The sequence below is a fragment of the Perca fluviatilis genome, chromosome 12, assembly GCF_010015445.1.
Source record: "Perca fluviatilis chromosome 12, GENO_Pfluv_1.0, whole genome shotgun sequence".
In the NCBI taxonomy this organism is placed as follows: domain Eukaryota; kingdom Metazoa; phylum Chordata; class Actinopteri; order Perciformes; family Percidae; genus Perca; species Perca fluviatilis.
In genome coordinates, this window is record NC_053123.1 from 34456176 (window position 1) to 34478221 (window position 22046).

Genomic DNA, 22046 nt, shown 5'->3' on the forward strand with positions numbered 1-22046 from the left:
ATCCAAAACAAATAGTTGACACGTGTTTTATGAGGCAGGAAACACATTCAACATGTGTGTCTGGCCTCGAGCGTACACAAGTGCGATCGCAGAAGTCCTTTATGAGTGCACGAGAAGGGGGGGAAAATCTGTGGCGTTCCCTCTTTAGCGTTTAGCTTAGCACAGCGGCATTGAAAACCATGAGCATAACGGCATTCCTTCCCTGTGTGTGTCTGTCAGTCTGGTGGATCTGTTTGTTGGAGCTCCTCTCTTCATGGACAGAGGGTCAGATGGGAAACTGAGGGAGGTGGGACAGGTAGGCAACACACACACACACACACACACACACACACACACACACACAACACATGCATGCACACACAGGCGCGCACGCGCGCACACACACACACACAAAGAGACACACACACACACACACGTACATATACACACATTCACACACTCACACATACACACACGCCTCACACACAAACACACACACACGCGCAGACACACGCACACACACATACACACACAGACACACACAGACACACATACACACACACACAGAGACACATACACACGCCTCACACTCACACACACACACACACACAACACACACACACACACCGAGACACATGCCTCACACACACACACCTATATTCCCTGTTTTGTCAAAACTACATCAACAACTCAACAGAATAAACTTGCATATTAAACATCACGTCAACATGCTTCTGACCGATAAAAACATGTTTCTTGATGAACGATCGTGGTCAGCGATAACCTCTCTGATAAACACGTTGGGTTTTCTGTGGCTGCTTCAAAATAAAAGCCTCTACTGCGTTTGTCCAGTTAAAGGGATACACCACCGTTTGTTGAAATAGGGCTTATCACGGTCTCCCCTAGCTGTAGATAGGTGGGGTCTCCTCTAGCTGTAGATAGGTGGGGTCTCCTCTAGCTGTAGATAGGTGGGGTCTCCTCTAGCTGTAGATAGGTGGGGTCTCCCCTAGCTGTAGGTAGGTGGGGTCTCCTCTAGCTGTAGATAGGTGGGGTCTCCTCTAGCTGTAGATAGGTGGTCTCCTCTAGCTGTAGATAGGTGGGGTCTCCCCTAGCTGTAGATAGGTGAGGTCTCCTCTAGCTGTAGATAGGTGGGGTCTCCTCTAGCTGTAGATAGGTGGGGTCTCCTCTTGCTGTAGATAGGTGGGGTCTCCTCTAGCTGTAGATAGGTGAGGTCTCCCCTAGCTGTAGGTAGGTGGGGTCTCCCTCTAGCTGTAGGTAGGTGGGGTCTCCCCTAGCTGTAGATAGGTGGGGTCTCCTCTAGCTTGTAGATAGGTGGGGTCCCCTCCTTGCTGTAGATAGGTGGGGTCTCCTCTAGCTGTAGATAGGTGAGGTCTCCCCTAGCTGTAGATAGGTGGGGTCTCCTCTAGCTGTAGATAGGTGGGGTCTCCCCTAGCTGTAGATAGGTGGGGTCTCCTCTAGCTGTAGATAGGTGGGGTCTCCCCTAGCTGTAGATAGGTGGGGTCTCCTCTAGCTGTAGATAGGTGGGGTCTCCCCTAGCTGTAGATAGGTGGGGTCTCCTCTAGCTGTAGATAGGTGGGGTCTCCTCTAGCTGTAGATAGGTGGGGTCTCTCCTAGCTGTAGATAGGTGGGGTCTCCTCTAGCTGTAGATAGGTGGGGTCTCCTCGAGCTGTAGATAGGTGGGGTCTCCCCTAGCTGTAGATAGGTGGGGTCTCCTCTAGCTGTAGATAGGTGGGGTCTCCTCTAGCTGTAGATAGGTGGGGTCTCCTCTAGCTGTAGATAGGTGGGGTCTCCTCTAGCTGTAGATAGGTGGGGTCTCCTCTAGCTGTAGATAGGTGGGGTCTCTCCTAGCTGTAGATAGGTGGGGTCTCTCCTAGCTGTAGATAGGTGGGGTCTCCTCTAGCTGTAGATAGGTGGGCCAACACATTGTTTGTGCATGCATCGTTTTAGTCCGGTGCAACACCGGCAGCCCAGCTGCTAGTTAGCTTAGCGTAGTGAATGGAATCCTATGTTGCCGGTTAGCATGTTGTGAGTTGCTCGGGTACGACTACAGGCGAGGGAACAGTAAACTGACTAATATACGATCACATAACCGTAACACTAAATTACAGGCTGAATCCGCCAACGTTTTATCGTTCCTCTTTGGCTCCAAAAACAATGTACAAAATAATGTTTGTCGTTTTAATATAAGAAAGTTCTTCCACATCCAATCGTTGATTTGCTTAATGCATTTACTCTGTGTTTGTATTGGACTGTAGTCCCCTGGTGTTATGTTTATGTAAGTATGTGTGTCGTCCGCATATTCATGATAACTTATTTAGCATTTAGATGTTAAACAGAAGAGGCCCCAGAATGGAGCCTTGGGGAACTCCGCATGTCATATTTGTCCGCTCAGATGTGTAATCACCAAAGTAGTCCATATTCTTTAAGTAGGATTCAAACCAGTATGCTATTCTGCCACAAGGTCCAACTCAGTTTTGTAACTGCTATTAATATAATAAGAGAGAACCTAATGACTTTCTGATGTGAATAAAGTCAAACAAGTCCTTTCTAACATCTTAAATGAAAATTAAAGGAGGAAATAACCGTGTGTGTGTGTGTGTGTGTGTGTGTGTGTGTGTGTGTGTGTGTGTGTGTGTGTGTGTGTGTGTGTGTGTGTGTGTGTGTGTGTGTGTGTGTGTGTGTTTTCTCCAGGTGTCGGTGTACATGGGTCGCGGTGGATTTTCCTTCCACCCACCTCAGTTGCTCACAGGGTCTGATTTTTACGCCAGATACGGTTCGGCCATCACGGCGCTGGGAGACCTGAACATGGACGGATACAACGGTGAGAGAAAACTAACTCAAACTAAGCTAAAACTAACAAACACACTCTGAAAACTAACTCAGACTAAGCTAAAACTAACAAACACACTCAAAACTAACTCAGACTAAGCTAAAACTAACAAACACACTCTGAAAACTAACTGAAACTCTACTAAAATCATTCCTGCTTCCCCTCCCGTCTCTCGTCTCCCTCCAGACGTTGCCATCTCTGCTCCGTACGGAGGCCCCAACCGTCAAGGTGTAGTCTACATCCACAACGGCCGCCCCCATGGGCCCGACCCCTCACCTTCCCAGGTAAATACTACAACCAGGGCTCCCGCCAAGTCTTACACTTCATATTCTAAAACAAGGCCTTAAAAGTATTCAATTTCTTTTACAAAGGTCTTAAATGTGTTCTTGTCCTTTCGTAGGATTAAATAAATAATGCTTTTTTTATTTATTTATATAGCGCTTTACATGGTACTCAAAGACACTTTACAGTAAAACCAGCACATATAGCACATTAAAAACAGATACACATAAAACAAGCATATATTGTGGCCGGGTTGGATCAGTGGGTAGAGCAGGCGCACATATACATGGAGGTTTATGGCTCGACGCAGACGTCCAGGGTTAGATTCCGACCTGTGACGATTTCCTGCATGTCTTCCCTTTCTGACCTAACTGTCCTGTACATTAAAGGTGGAGAAGCCCAAAAATTAATCTTAAAAAATAAAATAAATGGCATATTAAAAGCAGTAACTATCAGGTGAGAAATGTAAGACTATTGTATGTAGAAAGCTAATCTGAAGAGGAGTGTTTAGATTAGTGTTTTGAATGTGTCCAGGTCAGTACAGTCACGGATGTGTATGGGTAGGGAGTTCCAGAGGGAGGGGGCTGCAATGGTGAAAGCTCTGTCACCCCGAAATAAAAAAAAAAGTAACATCATAAATACATATTTTCTGGCATGAAACAATCACTGAAGACGTTGGCATTAAGATAAGATCTAACTAATTGTAAAAACTCATAATGCACAAGTTCAGTTTCATTTGTTATTATTCTATTTATTTTGTATTTTAGTTTCATAGCATAAGAGCTCTAAACAATGCGACAAATGCTTTATTCATTTTAATGTTATTAAAGAACAAACACACTTGAGATGTTTCAATTCAGGTTAACGTTACTTTGTAAATACTTCTTTCCTCTGGTTTTAAATCCACAATGATTTTCTGTTATATGGCCCTAAAGTTGGCATTACATTTGATCCGAGGTGGTATTAAAGCGGTCCTGGATCTGAACCCTTGTTTCTCCTCTGAGAAGAACCCACATTTAGAGCTCGCTGTGTGTCTTTGTCTCTCAGGTCCTGACGGGCACGTGGGCGTCCAGCTACATGCCTGCTAGCTTCGGATACTCCATGACTGGAAATACTGACATAGACCAGAATGGATATCCAGGTACACACACACACACACACACACACACACACACAAACACAGGGACGGACGCGCACACACATGCACGGACACACACAGACACACAACACAGTAGGGATCGAATTAACCACTGCTGTGTAGAAAAAGCTGATGTGTGTCTGTCTTTTTAATTTTCAGATTTAATAGTGGGAGTGTTCGGAGCAGACAAAGCTGTTTTATACAGGTAATCACACTGTGTGTGTGTGTGTGTGTGTGTGTGTGTGTGTGTGTGTGTGTGCGTGTGCGTGGTAAGCGCGGGCAGTTTAATGAGCGAGGCCACCTCTGATATCAAAGAGCTTCTGTTTTCATTCAGCTTTCTCCTACTGACTTTATAGACACATTTAACTTTCACTGCACAATTGTGTGTTCCCCTGATCATTTGTGTGTGTGTGTGTGTGTGCGTGTGTGTGTGTGTCTCAGATCTCGTCCAGTGATCAGTGTGAATGCCACGTTAGACATGACTCCTCAGATTATAAACCCCGAGGAAAAGACCTGCAAACTTCCTGGTACCACCACGCCGGTGTCCTGGTGAGTTCTCACGTCCTTTCACAATAAAAGCTCCACATTTCATTTATTTATTTATTACTGTCCCTTGAGAACAGTTGAGTCCTTTCCCCTTGAAGTTGGTACATTTAAAAAACATCCAAGAAGATAAAAAGATTATTAGGAGAAGCTAAGAATGAATTCCATTTTCTTTTGCATTGTCCTATTATTACGATGAGTTAAGAACATCCATCTTATATGAAATGTCTGTTCAAAATCCAGCAATGTTTTGTTGTACTGACTATAACAAAATGGAAAAGTTGTTTAAATTGAATGTGTTTAAATTGAATGTGTGTAAATTGGCGAACTTTGTCTCTAAAGCTTGGGGTAAAACGACAACAACAAGCTTTATTTGGTTAATATAACTAGGGCTGGGTCCCGAATTCAATACAGTGACCGAATTGCCTCTTAAGTATCAAGTACTTAAGTGTTTAAAGTACCAAATTCCAATACCTAAGAAGTAAGTCTCCTCAGTGTCAGAGAGCCAATCAGTACGCAGCATGCTTCTACCAAGATCTAAAACTGTCTGTTATTGGATGTCTAACGTTACACGTCGTAGAGACACACAGGAAAAACTCTACGTTACACAGAGACGGCTCATGTAGTCGCAGCTGGAACAGAAATAAATAGATTTGTGCCCTAAATATCTATCTATCTATCTCTCTCTCTCTCTCTCTCTCTCTCTCTCTCTCTCTCTCTCTCTCTCTGGTCCCTGGTTGTAAACTGTGTGTGTTCTCCAGTTTTAAGGTGAAGTACTGTCTGAAGGCCAGTGGCCGCGGAGCTCCAGCTGATCTCAGTAAGTCAAACCCCCGCAGCTACAGCTGGACGATATGGAGAAAAACACACATATATATACATACATACATACACATAAACATGTCAACAGAATAACACTGAGCCTACAGCTGGACGATATGGAGAAAATCAAACATCACAATATTTTTTTACCAGATGCATCGATGTCGATATTGTCGGGTTGACCATTGGTGCTTTCACGAAATGTTTACACCATGAGATTGTTGATAAGTCTCCTTTTTCATCACCTTTTTCGTCTCCTTTATCGTCACCTTTTTCGTCACCTCTTTCGTCACCTTTTTCGTCACCTTTTTCATCACCTTTTCGTCACCTTTTTCGTCACCTTTTCCACAACTTTTTCATCTCCTTTACGTCTCCTTTTTGTCTCCTTTGTCTCCTTTTCGTCTCCTTTTCCACAACTTTTTCGTCACCTTTTTCATCACCTTTTTGTCTCCTTTTCCACACCATTTTCGTCACCTTTTTCATCACCTTTTTGTCTCCTTTTCCACACCATTTTCGTCACCTTTTTCATCACCTTTTCGTCTCCTTTTCTACACCGTTTTACCACCTTTTCGTCTCCTTTTCTACACCTTTTTCATCACCTTTTTGTCTCCTTTTTCTCTCCTTTACGTCTCCTTTTCCACACCTTTTGCCAAGTAACAGAACAGCTAGAACAGTCTGGTCAGTTCAGAAACATGACATCACTTTACTGTAAAGCAGTCTTTAAAACCAGGAAAAGACACTTGTGTCATTTTACGATATCCAGAATCGATATCTTGCCTCATATATCGATGTCGATGTAATACCCATATGTGGCCTTCACTAATAATCCGTCCGCTCTGATTGGTCCCCAGATTTCCGCGTGGACCTGCTGTTGGACCGCCTGAAGCAGAAGGAGGCGACCAAACGCGTCCTCTTCCTGTACACGCGCAACTTTCAGTACTCCAAGAACATGACGGTGGGCAACGGCAAAGGCCCCGCCTGCGAGGAGCAGGACGTCTTCCTGAGGGTGAGGAAATGAAACGCACTTTAGAAAAACAGCTGCAAAAGATTGAATAAGAGTAGTCAACTATTAAATGAATCGCCAACTGATAATCCATTAATCAGTTTGAGTCATTTTTTGATGATAAAACAGGTACATTTGTGTGATGTCAGCTTGTTAAATGTGAATATTGTTCTAGTGTCTTCTCTCCTCGGGGACAGGAAACTGAAGATCTTTTGAGTTGGGGAGAGAACGAGACATTTGAGTTTTAGAAAACAGAACTCATCCATTCATTCGTAAAATGATCCACACATTAATCAGCAAAGACAATAATCGTTGCTACTTTAGCACAAGAGTTTACCTCCGAGGTGTATCGTATGTCTTATTAACAGATACACAGACAGAATACAGGAGGACAATCTTTACTGTGCTGGAAAACAGCCGGCAGTAATGTTTAGGATTCATGGTTTGTAGATAATTACATCTCTCTTTTTTTTTTTTTTTTTTTTTTTTTTTTTTTTTTTTTTTTGGTCTGTCTCTCTCTTCTCTCTCTCTCCCTCTGTGTGTGTCTCCCTCTCCCTCTGTGTGTGTTCTCTCCCTCTCTCTCTCTCTCTCTCCCTCTGTCTCTCTCTCTCTCCCTCTGTCTTCCTCTTTCTCTCTCTCCTCTCTATCTCCTCTCTCTCTCCCTCACTCTCTTTGTCTCTCTCTCTCCCTCTCTCTCTCTCTCTCTGTCTCTCTCTCTCTCAGGACGATCGGGAGTTTCGGGATAAGATCACTCCCATCTCCGTGGTGATGGAGTACAGTCTGGACTTGCAGCGAGCGGCAGACTCGACCGGACTGCAGCCCATCCTCGACATGTCCACGCCGTCCAACGTCACCAAGCAGGTAACCGTTTACAGCTGCTGTATGAACTGTTCTTCAAGACATTTAATAACACAACGCTTCAAAAGCTCTACATCATTTTGGAGATAGAAACATAATATTTGGACCATTTTTTTAGCGCTTTTTCCGACATATTTTTTTTTTCTGCCCTCCTTTCTTCCCTACTTCCTTCCTTCCTTCCTTCCTTCCTTCCCTCAGGCTCACATCCTGTTGGACTGTGGAGACGACAACATCTGTAAACCCAACCTGAAGTTGTCGGTGAAGAGGTGTGTTTAATCTCGATAATAATCTTCAAAATCAGAGCGATCTTGTGATTCAAAGACTGAGTGAAAAACCCAGAGATTGGCATGGTTTTATATCAGTTAGCCAAGAGATGATCTCATGGAAAGTACCCCATGCCAATCTCTAGGTATGGTGAAGGGCATATGATGATGTGGGGGTATGGTGAAGGGTATGTGATGATGTGGGGGTATGGTGAAGGGTATGTGATGATGTGGGGGTATGGTGAAGGGTATGTGATGATGTGGGGGTATGGTGAAGGGTATGTGATGATGTGGGGGTATGGTGAAGGGTATGTGATGATGTGGGGGTATGGTGAAGGGTATGTGATGATGTGGGGGTATGGTGAAGGGTATGTGATGATGTGGGGGTATGGTGAAGGGTTGTTATTGTGTGGGTATGGTGAAGGGTATGTGATGATGTGGGGGTATGGTGAAGGGTATGTGATGATGTGGGGGTATGGTGAAGGGTATGTGATGATGTGGGGGGGGCCAAGGGAACTTTATCAGGATGCATAGTATCTGGATCCATGTAATAACTGGCCTTTCAAAATAAAAGTCTGCCTGCCTCTATGGGAATTTAACATAGGGGTGTACTGACTTATGCCCCCTGTATTTTAAGGAAGAACATTTATTTATTTACGATATATTATTCATTCACAAAGAAAATTGGTGTCCTTAAAGGTTGGATTTTTCCTTATTTTTTTTAATTAAGGCATTAAGATCAATTTCCAAAAGATGATTTAAAAAAAAAAAAAAAAATGTTATTCCTCTTTTTAGTCAACTTTAGCATGGGTTCCTAAACTTATGAGTGCCACTGTATATGTAAAACTAACTGTAGCTGGGGCAATCAGCTGCATGTGGCATCAAATTTGTGCCGTCCGCTTAAATTAATGCTTTAATATCCGCTGCATGTTTTATGTCAACCATTAATCCAGAATTATATTAATTTCTACGTTACTCAGTTCCACTATAAACCACCCTCTGTTCTGCAGCCAGCAGGCGGCGCCTCGCCCCAAATGACCGGTCTCCTCTAGTCTAGAAACAGACAGACACCCCCCCCCCCCCCCCCACGCACCCACACACACACACACACACACAAGACACACACACGCACGCACTACCAAGACAGACAGACACACACACACAGCACAGACAGACAGACAGACAGACAGACAACACAGACAGACACACGCACATGCTACACGCACACACACACACACACACACACACACAGACAACACACACAGACAGACACACACACACCCCCCATGTTTGACCTCTTCTATAAACCCCGGTAAACAGGAAGGTGAATTACAGGTGAAACGCGTCCTGTAGTGACCGCTGACGTTGTGTTTTTGCCGCAGCGACCGCCAGCAGATCTACATCGGCGACGACAACGCTCTGACTCTGGAGATCAGCGCCGAGAACCAGGGAGAGGGCGCCTACGAGGCCGAGCTGCACGTCTACCCTCCGCAGCAGGCCGACTTCACCGGCGTCGTCCGCAGCCAGGTACACTCTCCCGCCCTTAACGCTCTCCAACGCAAAGCCGATGGCGGCACGGTGGCTCAGTGGTTAGCACTGCTGCCTCACAGCGGAGTTGGAGCCCCGGTCCGGACAGGATTTTTTCCGGACAGGACAGAAATTTTTTTTATATTTTTGAGAAAAAAGTGCAAGACTTTTACTATAACAGTGTGGTATTAATACTTTTACTGCAGTAAAGGATCTGAAAATGTCGGAATATTTTTTAGAAAAAAATTGAATATTTTTTAGAAAAAAATTGAATATTTTTTTGAAAAAAATTGAATATTTTTTTGAAAAAAATTGAATATTTTGTGAAAAAAGTGCAAGACTTTTACTATAACAGTGTGGTATTAATACTTTTACTGCAGTAAAGGATCTGAAAAAAATTGAATATTTTTGAGAAAAAAATGAATATTTTTGAGAAAAAAATGAATATTTTTGAGAAAACATTGATAAATGTGCATTGCCCGAATCAAATAAATAACTATTCAGTTAAGTGCTGTTCTTTTAAATGTCCCTCTCTGCTCAGAAACTGGTTCTTGTGTGTGAGTTTGTTCTCTGAGCCCATTTTAAATGCAAAGTGAACTGTAAAGTCGTGTTAAATAAATGTGTATTTAGATGTAGATCAGCGGGGAGAACGGCGCTCTCTGACTAACCCAGTTACGAGACCAGCGTCACCTTTTGTCTCCTCGCAAGTCTCCGGTCTGCAGCGTTTCTGACAGCTGCCAGTTTCTGTACTCCGGTTCTGACTTTGGACTTTTTTGTAGCCATCGCTGATAACCCAGCCCTAGTTATATAAGACATAAAAGTGTGTTCTTCTTCTTCCAGACCCTCAGCCGGCTGTCCTGCGCTTACAAGAAGGAGAACCAGACCAAGATGGTGGTGTGTGACCTGGGAAACCCCATGAAGGGAGGAACCAAGGTCAGGGATCGCTGCTGTCACAAAAACTCTCCCTCCCAGGCTCTTTTTAGGAACTCATCGGACACTGTGGAGAAAAAAAGTCGAATATTTTTGAAAAAACTTCGAATATTTTTGATTTAATTTTTTTATATATATTTTTGAGGAAAAAAAAAATTATTTTTTATAAAATAAATTAATATTTTTTATTTAAAAAAAAATATTTTTGAGAGAAAAAGTAGAATTTTTTTTGAAAAAAATTGAATTTACGTTGAATTTTTTTTTAAAGAAGTTGAATTTTTTTAGAAAAAATGTTGCATTTTTTTGAAAAAAAGTTGAATTTCTTTTGAAAAAAAGTTGAATATTTTTTGAAAAAAAGTTGAATATTTTTTGAAAAAAAGTTGAATATTTTTTGAAAAGTCATTGCGGACGTTTCTTCTTTTCTCGTTCTTTCTCTCTCACTCTCTTTTTTTTTCTCTCCCCCCCTCCCTCTCTCCCCCTCCCTTTATGCCAGCGAGCTGAAATAATGTTTGAACAGAGTTTGAATCTGTTGTTTGAATGATGCCGATCAAATGTAAATTTAATATTTCATGACTTCTCTTAGAGCTGCTCAGTTATGGAGAAAAAATCATAATCACAATTATTTTGTCAACAGGATAATTTAACACGATTCCTTGTTGACTTTTGAAAAAATTTTGCATTTATTGAAGTTCAAAAACAGTGAAACGGTGAAACAACTCGACCGTGAAAACCCCTTGAACTCAGACATTTCCATTCAGAACACGAGACAAAATAAGTTTTTTATTTATTTTTTGCTGAAACGTAATGTGCAAAACACTCGTTTTTCTCCGTGACTTGTGTATTTGATTGATGGCCCTGCTGACCTGACGTTCTCGACTGTCTGTCTGTCTCCTGCTGCTTTGTGATTGGCTCCTTTGCCGCCTCTTCCTGCGCTGTGATTGGCCAGGTGCTGGCGGAGTTGAGGTTCAGCGTGCACCAGCTGTCGGAGGAGGACACGTCGGTGAAGTTCGACGTGCAGATCGTCAGGTACCGTCTTAAAAAGTCTACATGTTGTCATTTTAGGCCTTAAAAAGTCTACATGTTGTCATTTTAGGCCTTAAAAAGTCTTACATTTGCTGTAGAATTGTGCTGTAGGTCGCGAGTCGCTTTTGGAATGGATTTTATTCTGTAGCTACAGCAAGGTGTGTGTGTGTGTGTGTGTGTGTGTGTGTGTGTGTGTGTGTGTGTGTGTGTGTGTGTGTGTGTGTGTGTGTGTGTGTGTGTGTGTGTGTGTGTGTGTGTGTGTGTGTGTGTGTGTGTGTGTGTGTGTGTGTGTGCTCGACCGATAAAGGATTTTTAAGGCCGATACTAATACGAATATTTGATTATTTAAAAATCCGATATATCGGCATAAATATATATAATATAATATAAATCCAGAAATGCATAACAAAACATAAACAGATTTCCCTAACAAACTAGTTATTTGTAGTTATTTATGAGTCCTCACTAAAATAATATGATAATGCAGTTTAAAAAAAAGTTTGTTTCATTGTCTCAATTGTCTATATATATATATATATATATATATATATATATATATAAAATTACAAATATGACATGTCTAAAATATAAGACATGTTTTTTTTGTTAAGTACATAATTCCATATGTGTTCATTCATAGTTTTGATGCCTTCAGTGAGAATCTACAATGTAAATAGTCATGAAAATAAAGAAACAAATTGAATGAGGTGTGTCCAAACTTTTGGCCTGTACTGTGTGTGTGTGTGTATATATATATATATATATATATATATATATATAATATATATTAATATAATATAAATCCAGAAATGCATAACAAAACATAAACAGATTTCCCTAACAAACTAGTTATTTGTAGTTAGTTATGAGTCCTCACTAAAATAATATGATAATGCAGTTTAAAAAAAATAGTTTGTTTTATTGTCTCAACAGAACATCAAAATATATTAAAGTTCTGATAAATAAAATGTATAAAAATGCAAACTTAAGATATGAAACTTAAAGTCCTTTTGAACCAAAAGACAATAACAAAAAAATCCAAAGGTGTAGCCAACAGGGAGGATTGTAGAGTAGAGCGCCCTCAGGTGGACAGACTACACAACGCCAACACTCACAACATGGCTAAAGGGGGTTTCGTCCGTTTTGATTTAATTTTTTTAATATTCACTTATCAGAATCATTTGTCATTATCAATGATTCTGATGAAAAAATATTTAAAAAAATTATATATATATATATATTTTTTTTTATCAGCCATTATAAATGCTGATACTGAGAGTTTGGAAAATGCCTAATATCGGCCGATAATATCAGCCCGCTGATATATCTGTTGGACTCTTCGTCTGTAGGGAAGCTTCTCTGTTTGAGCTTCGAATGCTATAAATTAGAAACCCTGGGAAAAAAGAGGCAGAAGTTGCCGGAGCTTCATGCCTGAGAGAAGAGGTCTGTGAGTCGGTCAGCATTCGTTAAAGCAGAGCTGCTTTCATTCCAACGCTCATTTGAATAACAAAACGCCCGAAAACTGCAGAAGGGAGCAGCGCTCGGACGCCAACAGTCTTCACTTTCTCCAGTCTGAATGTGTTTGTGTTTCTGTGGGAGGGGGAGGGAGGGAGGGAGAGGGAGAGGGAGAGGGAGAGGGAGGGAGGGAGATGGAGGTATGTTAATGACAGGTTTCAGTTGCCGTTTGTTACACTCGGACAGCTCAGCAGAGATGCACACACATACAGAGACACACACACACTTAGAGAGAGAGAGACACACACAAACAAACAAAACACAGACACACTTAGAGAGAGAGAGAGACACACACAAACAAACAAAACACACACACACGGTGGTAATGGCACAGTGGATATGACACATGCCTTTGGTGTGGGAGACCCGCGTTCAATTCCCACTGCGATACATCGACCAATGTGCCCCTGAGCAAGACACTTAACTCCTCCAGAGGCGTGTTACACAGACATACAGACACACAAAGACACAGACACACACTTAGAGAGAGACAGACACACACTAAGAGAGACACACACACAGAGAGACACACACACAGAGACACACACACACACACTTAGAGAGACACACACACACACACACACACAGAAGAGATGCATCTAGTGCTCCACACTAGCAGCTACAACCAGTTAGTTTCCTAACAGTTGTGTTAATAACATCAGAAGAACAGAGTTTAAAATGCAGATCACAGGTTCTTAAAGTCCCAACGTAACGTCTAACTAATGTTTAGTCCACAGAGACAAACCGAAGCTGCAACGATGAGAAAATAGGTATAATCTGTACGATAAGATAAGATGAAATAAAACTTAATTTATCCCGAAGGGGAAGTATTGTGCAGCAGTAGCAGTACAAAGTGGGAAACGGTGCAAATATATTTAGGGCAAATGAACAATAAAGATTATCACTGAAGTGTAAATAATGCGACTGTCCTCGTTTGTACGACATTATTGTTGTTGATATTAAGTTTCGTAGGATTTGTCTTCGATGGGCGAGTTTCTCAGTCAGTCTGCCGTTTCTTAAACTCAAACTAAAAAGCTGTTTTTGGTTGCTGAACTCACTTGACAGTATTGTAAAGATATTAAGTCAATTATTGAGATTATTGAGATATTAATTATATTTTGAGATTCTAAGTCACTAAAGTCTAAAAGCTCTCCAACATCTCGTAAATGAAAGTCAGAACTCTGTGAGATGATCTCTGGATGTCCTGAGAGAGGCCTCAGCGCCCCCCTGTGGCTGTTGTTGTTACAGCACCTTTCTGCTTCTGTTTGAAACATATCTTTTATCATTTTTAATGCTGTTGAGATGAGAACTGATTTCAGTTTCCTGTCTGTGTTTCAGCTCCAATCAGTTCGACAACACGAGTCCTCGAGTGTCCAGCGTCACCAGTCTGGCTGTCCTCGCTAAAGTCTCCATCAGAGGGTAACACACACACACAGACGCACACACACACACACACACAGAGACACGCACACACACACACACACACACACACACACAGACACACACACACACACACACACACACACACACACACACACACACACAGACACGCACACACACACAGACACGCACACACACACACACACACACACAGACACACAGAGACACACACACAGAGACACACACACAGATACACACACACAGAGACACACACACAGATACACACACACACACACACACACACACACACACAGAGACACACACACTCAGAGATACACACACACACACAGAGACACACACACACTGACACACACACCCACAGAGACACGCATGCACGCACACATACACACAGAGACACACACACACACAGACACGCACACACACACAGAGACACACAGTCGCGTGTGTGACACACACACATGCACGTGCACACACACACAGAGACACACGCACGCAGAGAGACACACAGACACTTAAAGAGACACAGGCACACACACGCACACACACAGAGAGAGACACAGACACTTGAAGAGACACAGACACACACACACACACTTAACTGTACATGTGAACATTTTGTGCCAAACGTATTCTATGAAGGTAAATATGGTGCAAAACGTGAGAGCTTGTAGAATACAATGTGAGAACTTGCAGAACAAAAAAATTTAACTTGTATGTTAAAATTTGCACTTGTAAAATAAAAATTTGCACTTGTAAAATAAAAATTTACACTTGTAAAATAAAAATTTGCACTTGTAAAAATTATTCACATTTGAAGTCACAAAAAGAAAAAAAACATGAGAGCTTGTAAAAAAAAATCTGAACTTGTAAATTGAAATTTGCACTTGTAGAAAAAATATTCACAAATGTGTAGATTGATATTTGCATGAACACAATGACAGCTGCAAACTTGTAATGCAACATTTACTCATGTACTTTTTTTTTTTACTCAGGTTGATTTTCCATCACAACCACAACTCAGTGATTACAACCTCTCGAATCTGTCACTGTATGCGCGCGCATCACCAAGAGGCGAATCTCTGCCGACTTTTGCAACACTTGTTGCGATACATTTGGTGCAAAACTAATTTGTACCTGTGGACTTAGGCTGTGGAGCTCTGATCCAACAGAACGGGGAAAGCAGGGTTTCTATCGCCAGATGAGGGACAACTCTGTCCGGCTTATTTAGCTATGTCGCATGGAAGCCTGGTTGAATAGCAAGCTAGTCTTAGCTAACTAACCAACCAGCCTGATTCTAAATAAATACCTTTTAATTATCTTAACACTTTTAACAGTCAAACTGAAACACTGGCGGTGAGCTCCAGGTCCTGCAGACGGACCGTCACCAGCGGTATCGCCAGCGGAGCAACATCGCTATTATTGCCAGAAAGCTTCGCTGCCAACTCTCGACCTGCAGTCGGAGCTCCAGCGGGACACGGAGAGCCCCGCACCGTAGCATCGGCACATCCCCGCCATGACCACAGCTTGCTTTGCTGATGTTGTGCCTCACTGCCAATCATTGCACCCGCGTGGCAGCAACAATAGCTTCTGCAGAATTACATCCACCTCGCGGCAGCAGCAATTATTTTTGCGAATAATGCGTCATCTCTTAACCCTCGTTGCTGCCAGATTTGCACCCAGGTAGCAAGAATAAATGATAGTCTGATAAAACATTGATGTCTCTAAACGTTGTAAAATTATAATCATCATTGATGAACATGACAAAGGAATGTATATAGCCTACATTTTAATTAAACAGTAGCTACTTTGCCTTATAAAATCATTATTTCCCCTTATGGATGGAAGTCTTGGCAGGGATGCAGAACTTGGCACGTGTAACCCCCTGATGACGGTCCGCTCGGCGGTACGGACCTGGAGCTCACCGCCAGTGTTTCAGTTTGACTGTTAAAGTGTTTAGATAACTAAAAGGTATTTATTTAGAAGCTGGTTAGTTAGCTAACGCTAGCTTGCTATTCCACCAACACTAGCGGTGAGATGCTACCGGGTGCGGGGCTCCGCCGCCCTGAGTCCGACTGCAGGTCGAGGTCGGCAGCGAAGCTTTCTGGCAATAATAGCGATGTTGCTCGGCGCGATACCGCGCTGGTGACGGTCCGTCTGCAGGACCTGGAGCTCACCGCCAGTGTTTCAGTTTGACTGTTAAAAAGTGTTAAGATAATTAAAAGGTATTTATTTAGAATCAGGCTGGTTGGTTAGTTAGCTAAGACTAGCTTGCTATTCAACCAGGCTTCCATGACATAGCTAAATAAGCCGGACAGAGTTGTCCCTCATCTGGCGATAGAAACCCTGCTTCCCCCGTTCTGTTGGATCAGAGCTCCACAGCCTAAGTCCACAGGTACAAATTAGTTTTGCACCAAATGTATCGCAACAAGTGTTGCAAAAGTCGAGGCGAGATTCGCCTCTTGGTGATGCGAGAGCCGCATATAGTGACAGATTCGAGAGGTTGTAATCACTGAGTTGTGGTTGTGATGGAAAATCAACCTGAGTAAAAAAAAAGTACATGAGTAAATGTTGCATTACAAGTTTGCAGCTGTCATTGTGTTCATGCAAATATCAATCTACACATTTGTGAATATTTTTTCTACAAGTGCAAATTTCAATTTACAAGTTCAGATTTTTTTTACAAGCTCTCATGTTTTTTTTCTTTTTGTGACTTCAAATGTGAATAATTTTTACAAGTGCACATTTTTATTTTACAAGTGCACATTTTTATTTTACAAGTGCAAATTTTTATTTTACAAGTGCAAATTTTTATTTTACAAGTGCAAATTTTAACATACAAGTTAAATTTTTTTGTTCTGCAAGTTCTCACATTGTATTCTACAAGCTCTCACGTTTTGCACCATATTTACCTTCATAGTATTCTGATTTTATTAAAATATTTGATTGTCTTTTCGATAAGTAACTACCATTTAAACCATAAAGTAGCTATAACCTGTGTGTGTGTGTGTGTGTGTGTGTGTGTGTGTGTGTGTGTGTGTGTGTGTGTGTGTGTGTGTTACCAGGACGTCGTCCCCTGGTCAGGTTCTGCTTCCCATCGCCAACTGGAAGACTAAAGAGCGTCCTGTGGTCGGAGACGACATCGGACCACTCATAGTACACGTCTACGAGGTACTACGTATGTCCATTCAGATATGAGACGTCACTGGTCATACCTTAAACTACCTCAGCTGTCCATGGGCAGTGTAGTTCACAGAGGAAACTACAAAATATTCACCTTCAACAAGCTGACGTCAGGGAATTTTGACTTCTTTCCCTTTTAGAAATTACTCTGATTAATCGAAATAGGTGGCGATTCATTGATCAGTTATTTGATTAATCCTTGCAGCTGTAATTATTATACAATAATATAATATATGTTATTCTGCAGATTGAGAACTTTTACTTTGGAAACTTGAAGTTTATTTAGATGCTGTTACTTTTGTGCTTGTACTTCAGTCAAGATTTGATTGACTCTGAGGAGAAAATGTTCTTTCTTTGTGCCTTCATCACTCAGCCTGTGTGTGTTTAAGACACACACACAGAGACGCACACGCATGCACACACACACACGCATGCACACACACACAAACACATGCATGTACGCACACACACACACACACACACACACACACACACACACATAGAGACACAAACGCACGCACACATGCATGCACACACACACACACAGGCACACACACACACTCATACAGAGACACACACACGGTTGACACACACACACGCACGCGCATACACACACAGACACACACACACCCTCATACAGAGACCAACACTTAGAGAGAGACACACAAACTCACGGTTGACACGCACACACACACACACACACACACGCATACACACACACAGACACACACGCACGGTTGACACGCACACACACACGCACGCACACACACACACACATAGAGACAAACGCACGCACGCATGCAAAGGCACACACACACATACACATACAGACACAAACACTTAGAGAGAGACACACACACACGGTTGACACACACGCACGCATACACACACAGACACACACACTCATACAGAGACAAACACACGCACGCATACACAGTCACACACACACACATGCATGCACGCACGCACACACACACATAGAGACACAAACGCACGCACACATGCATGCACACACACACGCACACACACACAGGCACACACACACACTCATACAGAGACAAACACTTAGAGAGAGACACACACACACGGTTGACACACACACACGCACGCATACACACACAGACACACACACACTCATACAGAGACCAACACTTAGAGAGAGACACACACACACACTCACGGTTGACACGCACACACACAACACACACACACGATAACGCACACACAGACACACACGCACGGTTGACACGCACACACACACACGCACGCACACACACACACACACACATAGAGACAAACGCACGCACGCATGCACAGGCACACACACACACACACACACACATACACACTCAGAGACAAACACTTAGAGAGAGACACACACATTCACGGTTGACACGTACGCACACACACACAGACACACGCACGCATACACACACACACACACACACACACACACACACACACACACACACACACACACACACACACACACACACACACACCCTGGAAGAGAGTACAGTGATGGAGCAGATAGTAACCGGTGATGTAATGTCCTACCAGCTGCTGAACAGCGGGCCCAGCACCATCAGCAAGGCGTCTCTGGAGGTGGAGTGGCCGTCCCGGTACAAGAACGGCTCGCTGCTCTACATCACCAGCTTCGACACGGACGGACCCATCAACTGCACCTCGGACACGGAGATCAACCCGCTCAACGTCTCGGTGGGACACACACACACACACTACACCACCACGCACGCACACACAATCTGTGTTCGTTAAACATTTCAGCCGCAGACACTCCAATTCCAGTCCCAATCATCATCATCATCACACACACATATATATATATATATGATGTGTATATATATATATGTATGTGTATATATATATATATATATATATATATGTATATATATATATAAGATATATATATATATATATATATATATATATAAGAGATATATAGAGATATAAAGATATAGATAATATATATTATAGATAGAGATATATATATATATGTATATGTATATATATATGTGTATATATGTATATATATGTGTGTTAAAATTAAGGAATAAAAAATTTAAAAAAATGGGGGACCCCCCCCAATAAGAGACACAACAACCGACCAACACAGCACACCGTTAAGGTAAAAGACTACCTCATGAAGCTCATTGAGAGAACCCCCCCCAGGGTTTGCAGACATCAGAAAAGATTATTTTTAGACAAACCATATGTGATTTCTTCAGTGAGAACAAATATAAATATCATGAAAAAAAACACATAGAATGATAAGATTTTTGCAGACACACAGACACACACACAAACACACAAAACACACACGACGCACATTAAGTTTTTTTTTTTTACACGACAGCTTTTTTTAATTTTTTTTTTTTTTTTTTTCCCCTCTTGAGAACGAGACAGAGGGACGGAACGCGCGCCCCCCAGAAGAGACCTTGAGTCACGAGACCCAAACAAAGACAACCTACACACACAGAGACACACACACACACACACACACACACACACACACACACACACACACACACACACATAGACACACACACACACACACACAAAATATTATAATTGTTTATTATTTTAGCTTTTTTTAATAATTTTTTTATTTGTGTTTTTTTTTTTATATTTTTTTTTTTTTTTTTTTTTTTTTTTTTTATATTTTTTTTTTTTTTTTTTTTTTTTTTTGTTTCTTTTTATGTTTTTTTTATTTTTTTTTTTTTTTTTTTGGTTTTGTTTTTTTTTTTTTTTCTTTTTTTGTTTGTTTTTTTTTTTTTTTTTTTTTGTTTGCAGTATTTTTTTTTTTTTTTTTTGTGTTTTTTTTTTTTTTTTGTGTGTGCGCAGGAAACCAGGGCGAGTGTGTGTGTGTGTATAGCGCGAGTGTGTGTGTGTGTGTGTGTGTCGCTATAGCCTGTGTGTGTGTGTGTGTGTGTGTGCCAGGTGGTGTATGTGTGTGAGGGCATAATATGTGTGTGTCCTGTGTGTGTGTGTGTGTGTGTGTGTGTGTGTGTGTGTGTGTGTACCTACATGTGTGTGTGTGTGTAGTGGAGAGGTTGAACAGCCCGTCAACATCTACAATGCCTTAGAAAAGACACCCCCGCAACTTCCGAGTAACAACTCCCAAAAACTGCTCAAGACTTTCCCAAGACTCCTCTTTCTCAGACTAACGTCCACTAATCTGGGACTGAACCCCTGAGAGTCTCCCTAGAGTCGGGGTGGGGGGGGGTCTCCTGTCGTCTCCACCGTTCGGTGTGAGCTCATTAAACTCTGTCCCAGTCGGCCTTTCTCTGGGTCACTACATTACAGATCAGTTATCTGATGATGAGGATATACTCAGGCAGCGGCGCAGATTATATGCCCAAACTAACATGTTGGTAAGAAAATTCCACATGTGCACGGATGATGTCAAAATGAGTCTGTTTAAAGCTTATTGCACTCCTCTGTATACTGCTCCCTTATGGACTAAGTTCAAAAAGGCAAACATGCAGAAGCTTAAAGCGCCCATATTCTGCTCATTTTCAGGTTCATAACTGTATTTTAAGGTTGTACCAGAATAGGTTTACATGGTTTAATTTTCAAAAAACACCATATTTTTGTTGTACTGCACAGCTCTCTCTCACTGCTGCAGATCCTCTTTTCACCTGGTTTCTGTTTTAGCTACAGAGTGAGACCTCTTTTCATCTTCTTCTTCTGTACTATCTTTGATTGCACTCGCACATGCTCAGTAGCTCAGATGTAGAGCATGTCAGCTAGCTAACTCTAGAGACAGTAAAAGAAAGCCTGTTTCTCCAACTTTGGTCAGTTACAAGGCAGGATCAGCTGGGAGACTTCTAAATGAGGGCGCACATTTGTGTGTGTGTTGTAGCAGTGCTTTGCTATTGAGAATGACGTAGCATGCTAGCGTTAGCGTTAGCCGGCTAACGCTACGAGCTAACGGTTGTGGTTAGCCAGCTCGATTTTGAACAGCTCACTAGGAGACTGAAGGCAGGACACATTCAGAAACCGTATCTCACTCAAAACAGCATGGATGGATTTTTTTCAAAGTTTGTATGTGTGTGGAAGCACCAGAGACACAAAAGAACACCCCAAATACCAGGAAGTGTTTTTTTTCATAATATGGGCACTTTAAGGTTGCTTATAATGACTGTATGAGGATACTGCTCAACAAACCCAGGTGCTCTAGTGCAAGTGAGCTGTTCTGTAAAGCAGGGGTCAGCACCTTCCAGGCACTGTTGAGGAGTCTCATCTACAAATTCATTTGTCGCCTGAACGTCTCCCAAAGTAGCTTTGTTATGCTATTACCGTATTTTCCGGACTATAAGTCGCACTTTTTTTTCCTACTTTGGCTGGTCCTGCGACTTATAGTCAGGTGCGACTTATATATCAAAATATATATAATTGAACATGTTTTTAAATGTTAATTCATACTGAAAACATTACCGTCTACAGCCGCGAGAGGGCGCTCTAGGCTTGTGACGACTAGAACGCTGCTGCTAAAGACAACTGAGAAAGAAAATAGATAACAAACTGCAGGTAGTAAAATATGCAGCCCGAAGACGGTAATTGAGCAGCAGAAAGAAGGTTTGAAATGAGGGAGAAACTTGTGAGGGAGACTGGTGAAAAGGTGACTCTTACTGCAATGAAGAAAACAAAGAAAGCTAATCGGCTAATCGCGGGCTGAGAGCAAGATGGCCAGAAAAAAAAAATAATTCT

General features: G+C 42.0%; 1 protein-coding gene across 1 annotated transcript in view; it reads left to right on the forward strand.

Moving 5' to 3' along the window:
* Positions 1–19097, forward strand: part of itgav (integrin, alpha V) — a 55273-nt gene extending 36176 nt beyond the window's left edge. The window contains exons 12-27 of the mRNA XM_039818915.1: positions 220–295; positions 2692–2821; positions 3017–3114; positions 4160–4253; positions 4410–4455; positions 4692–4799; positions 5555–5610; positions 6464–6618; positions 7339–7476; positions 7672–7739; positions 9119–9263; positions 10104–10196; positions 11140–11219; positions 14070–14150; positions 17195–17300; positions 18873–19097. Coding sequence (XP_039674849.1) covers positions 220–295; positions 2692–2821; positions 3017–3114; positions 4160–4253; positions 4410–4455; positions 4692–4799; positions 5555–5610; positions 6464–6618; positions 7339–7476; positions 7672–7739; positions 9119–9263; positions 10104–10196; positions 11140–11219; positions 14070–14150; positions 17195–17300; positions 18873–19091 — 1693 coding nt within the window. The 3' untranslated portion in view covers positions 19092–19097. The remainder of the gene's footprint in view (positions 1–219; positions 296–2691; positions 2822–3016; positions 3115–4159; positions 4254–4409; positions 4456–4691; positions 4800–5554; positions 5611–6463; positions 6619–7338; positions 7477–7671; positions 7740–9118; positions 9264–10103; positions 10197–11139; positions 11220–14069; positions 14151–17194; positions 17301–18872) is intronic.
* The last annotated feature ends 2949 nt before the right edge of the window (positions 19098–22046 follow it).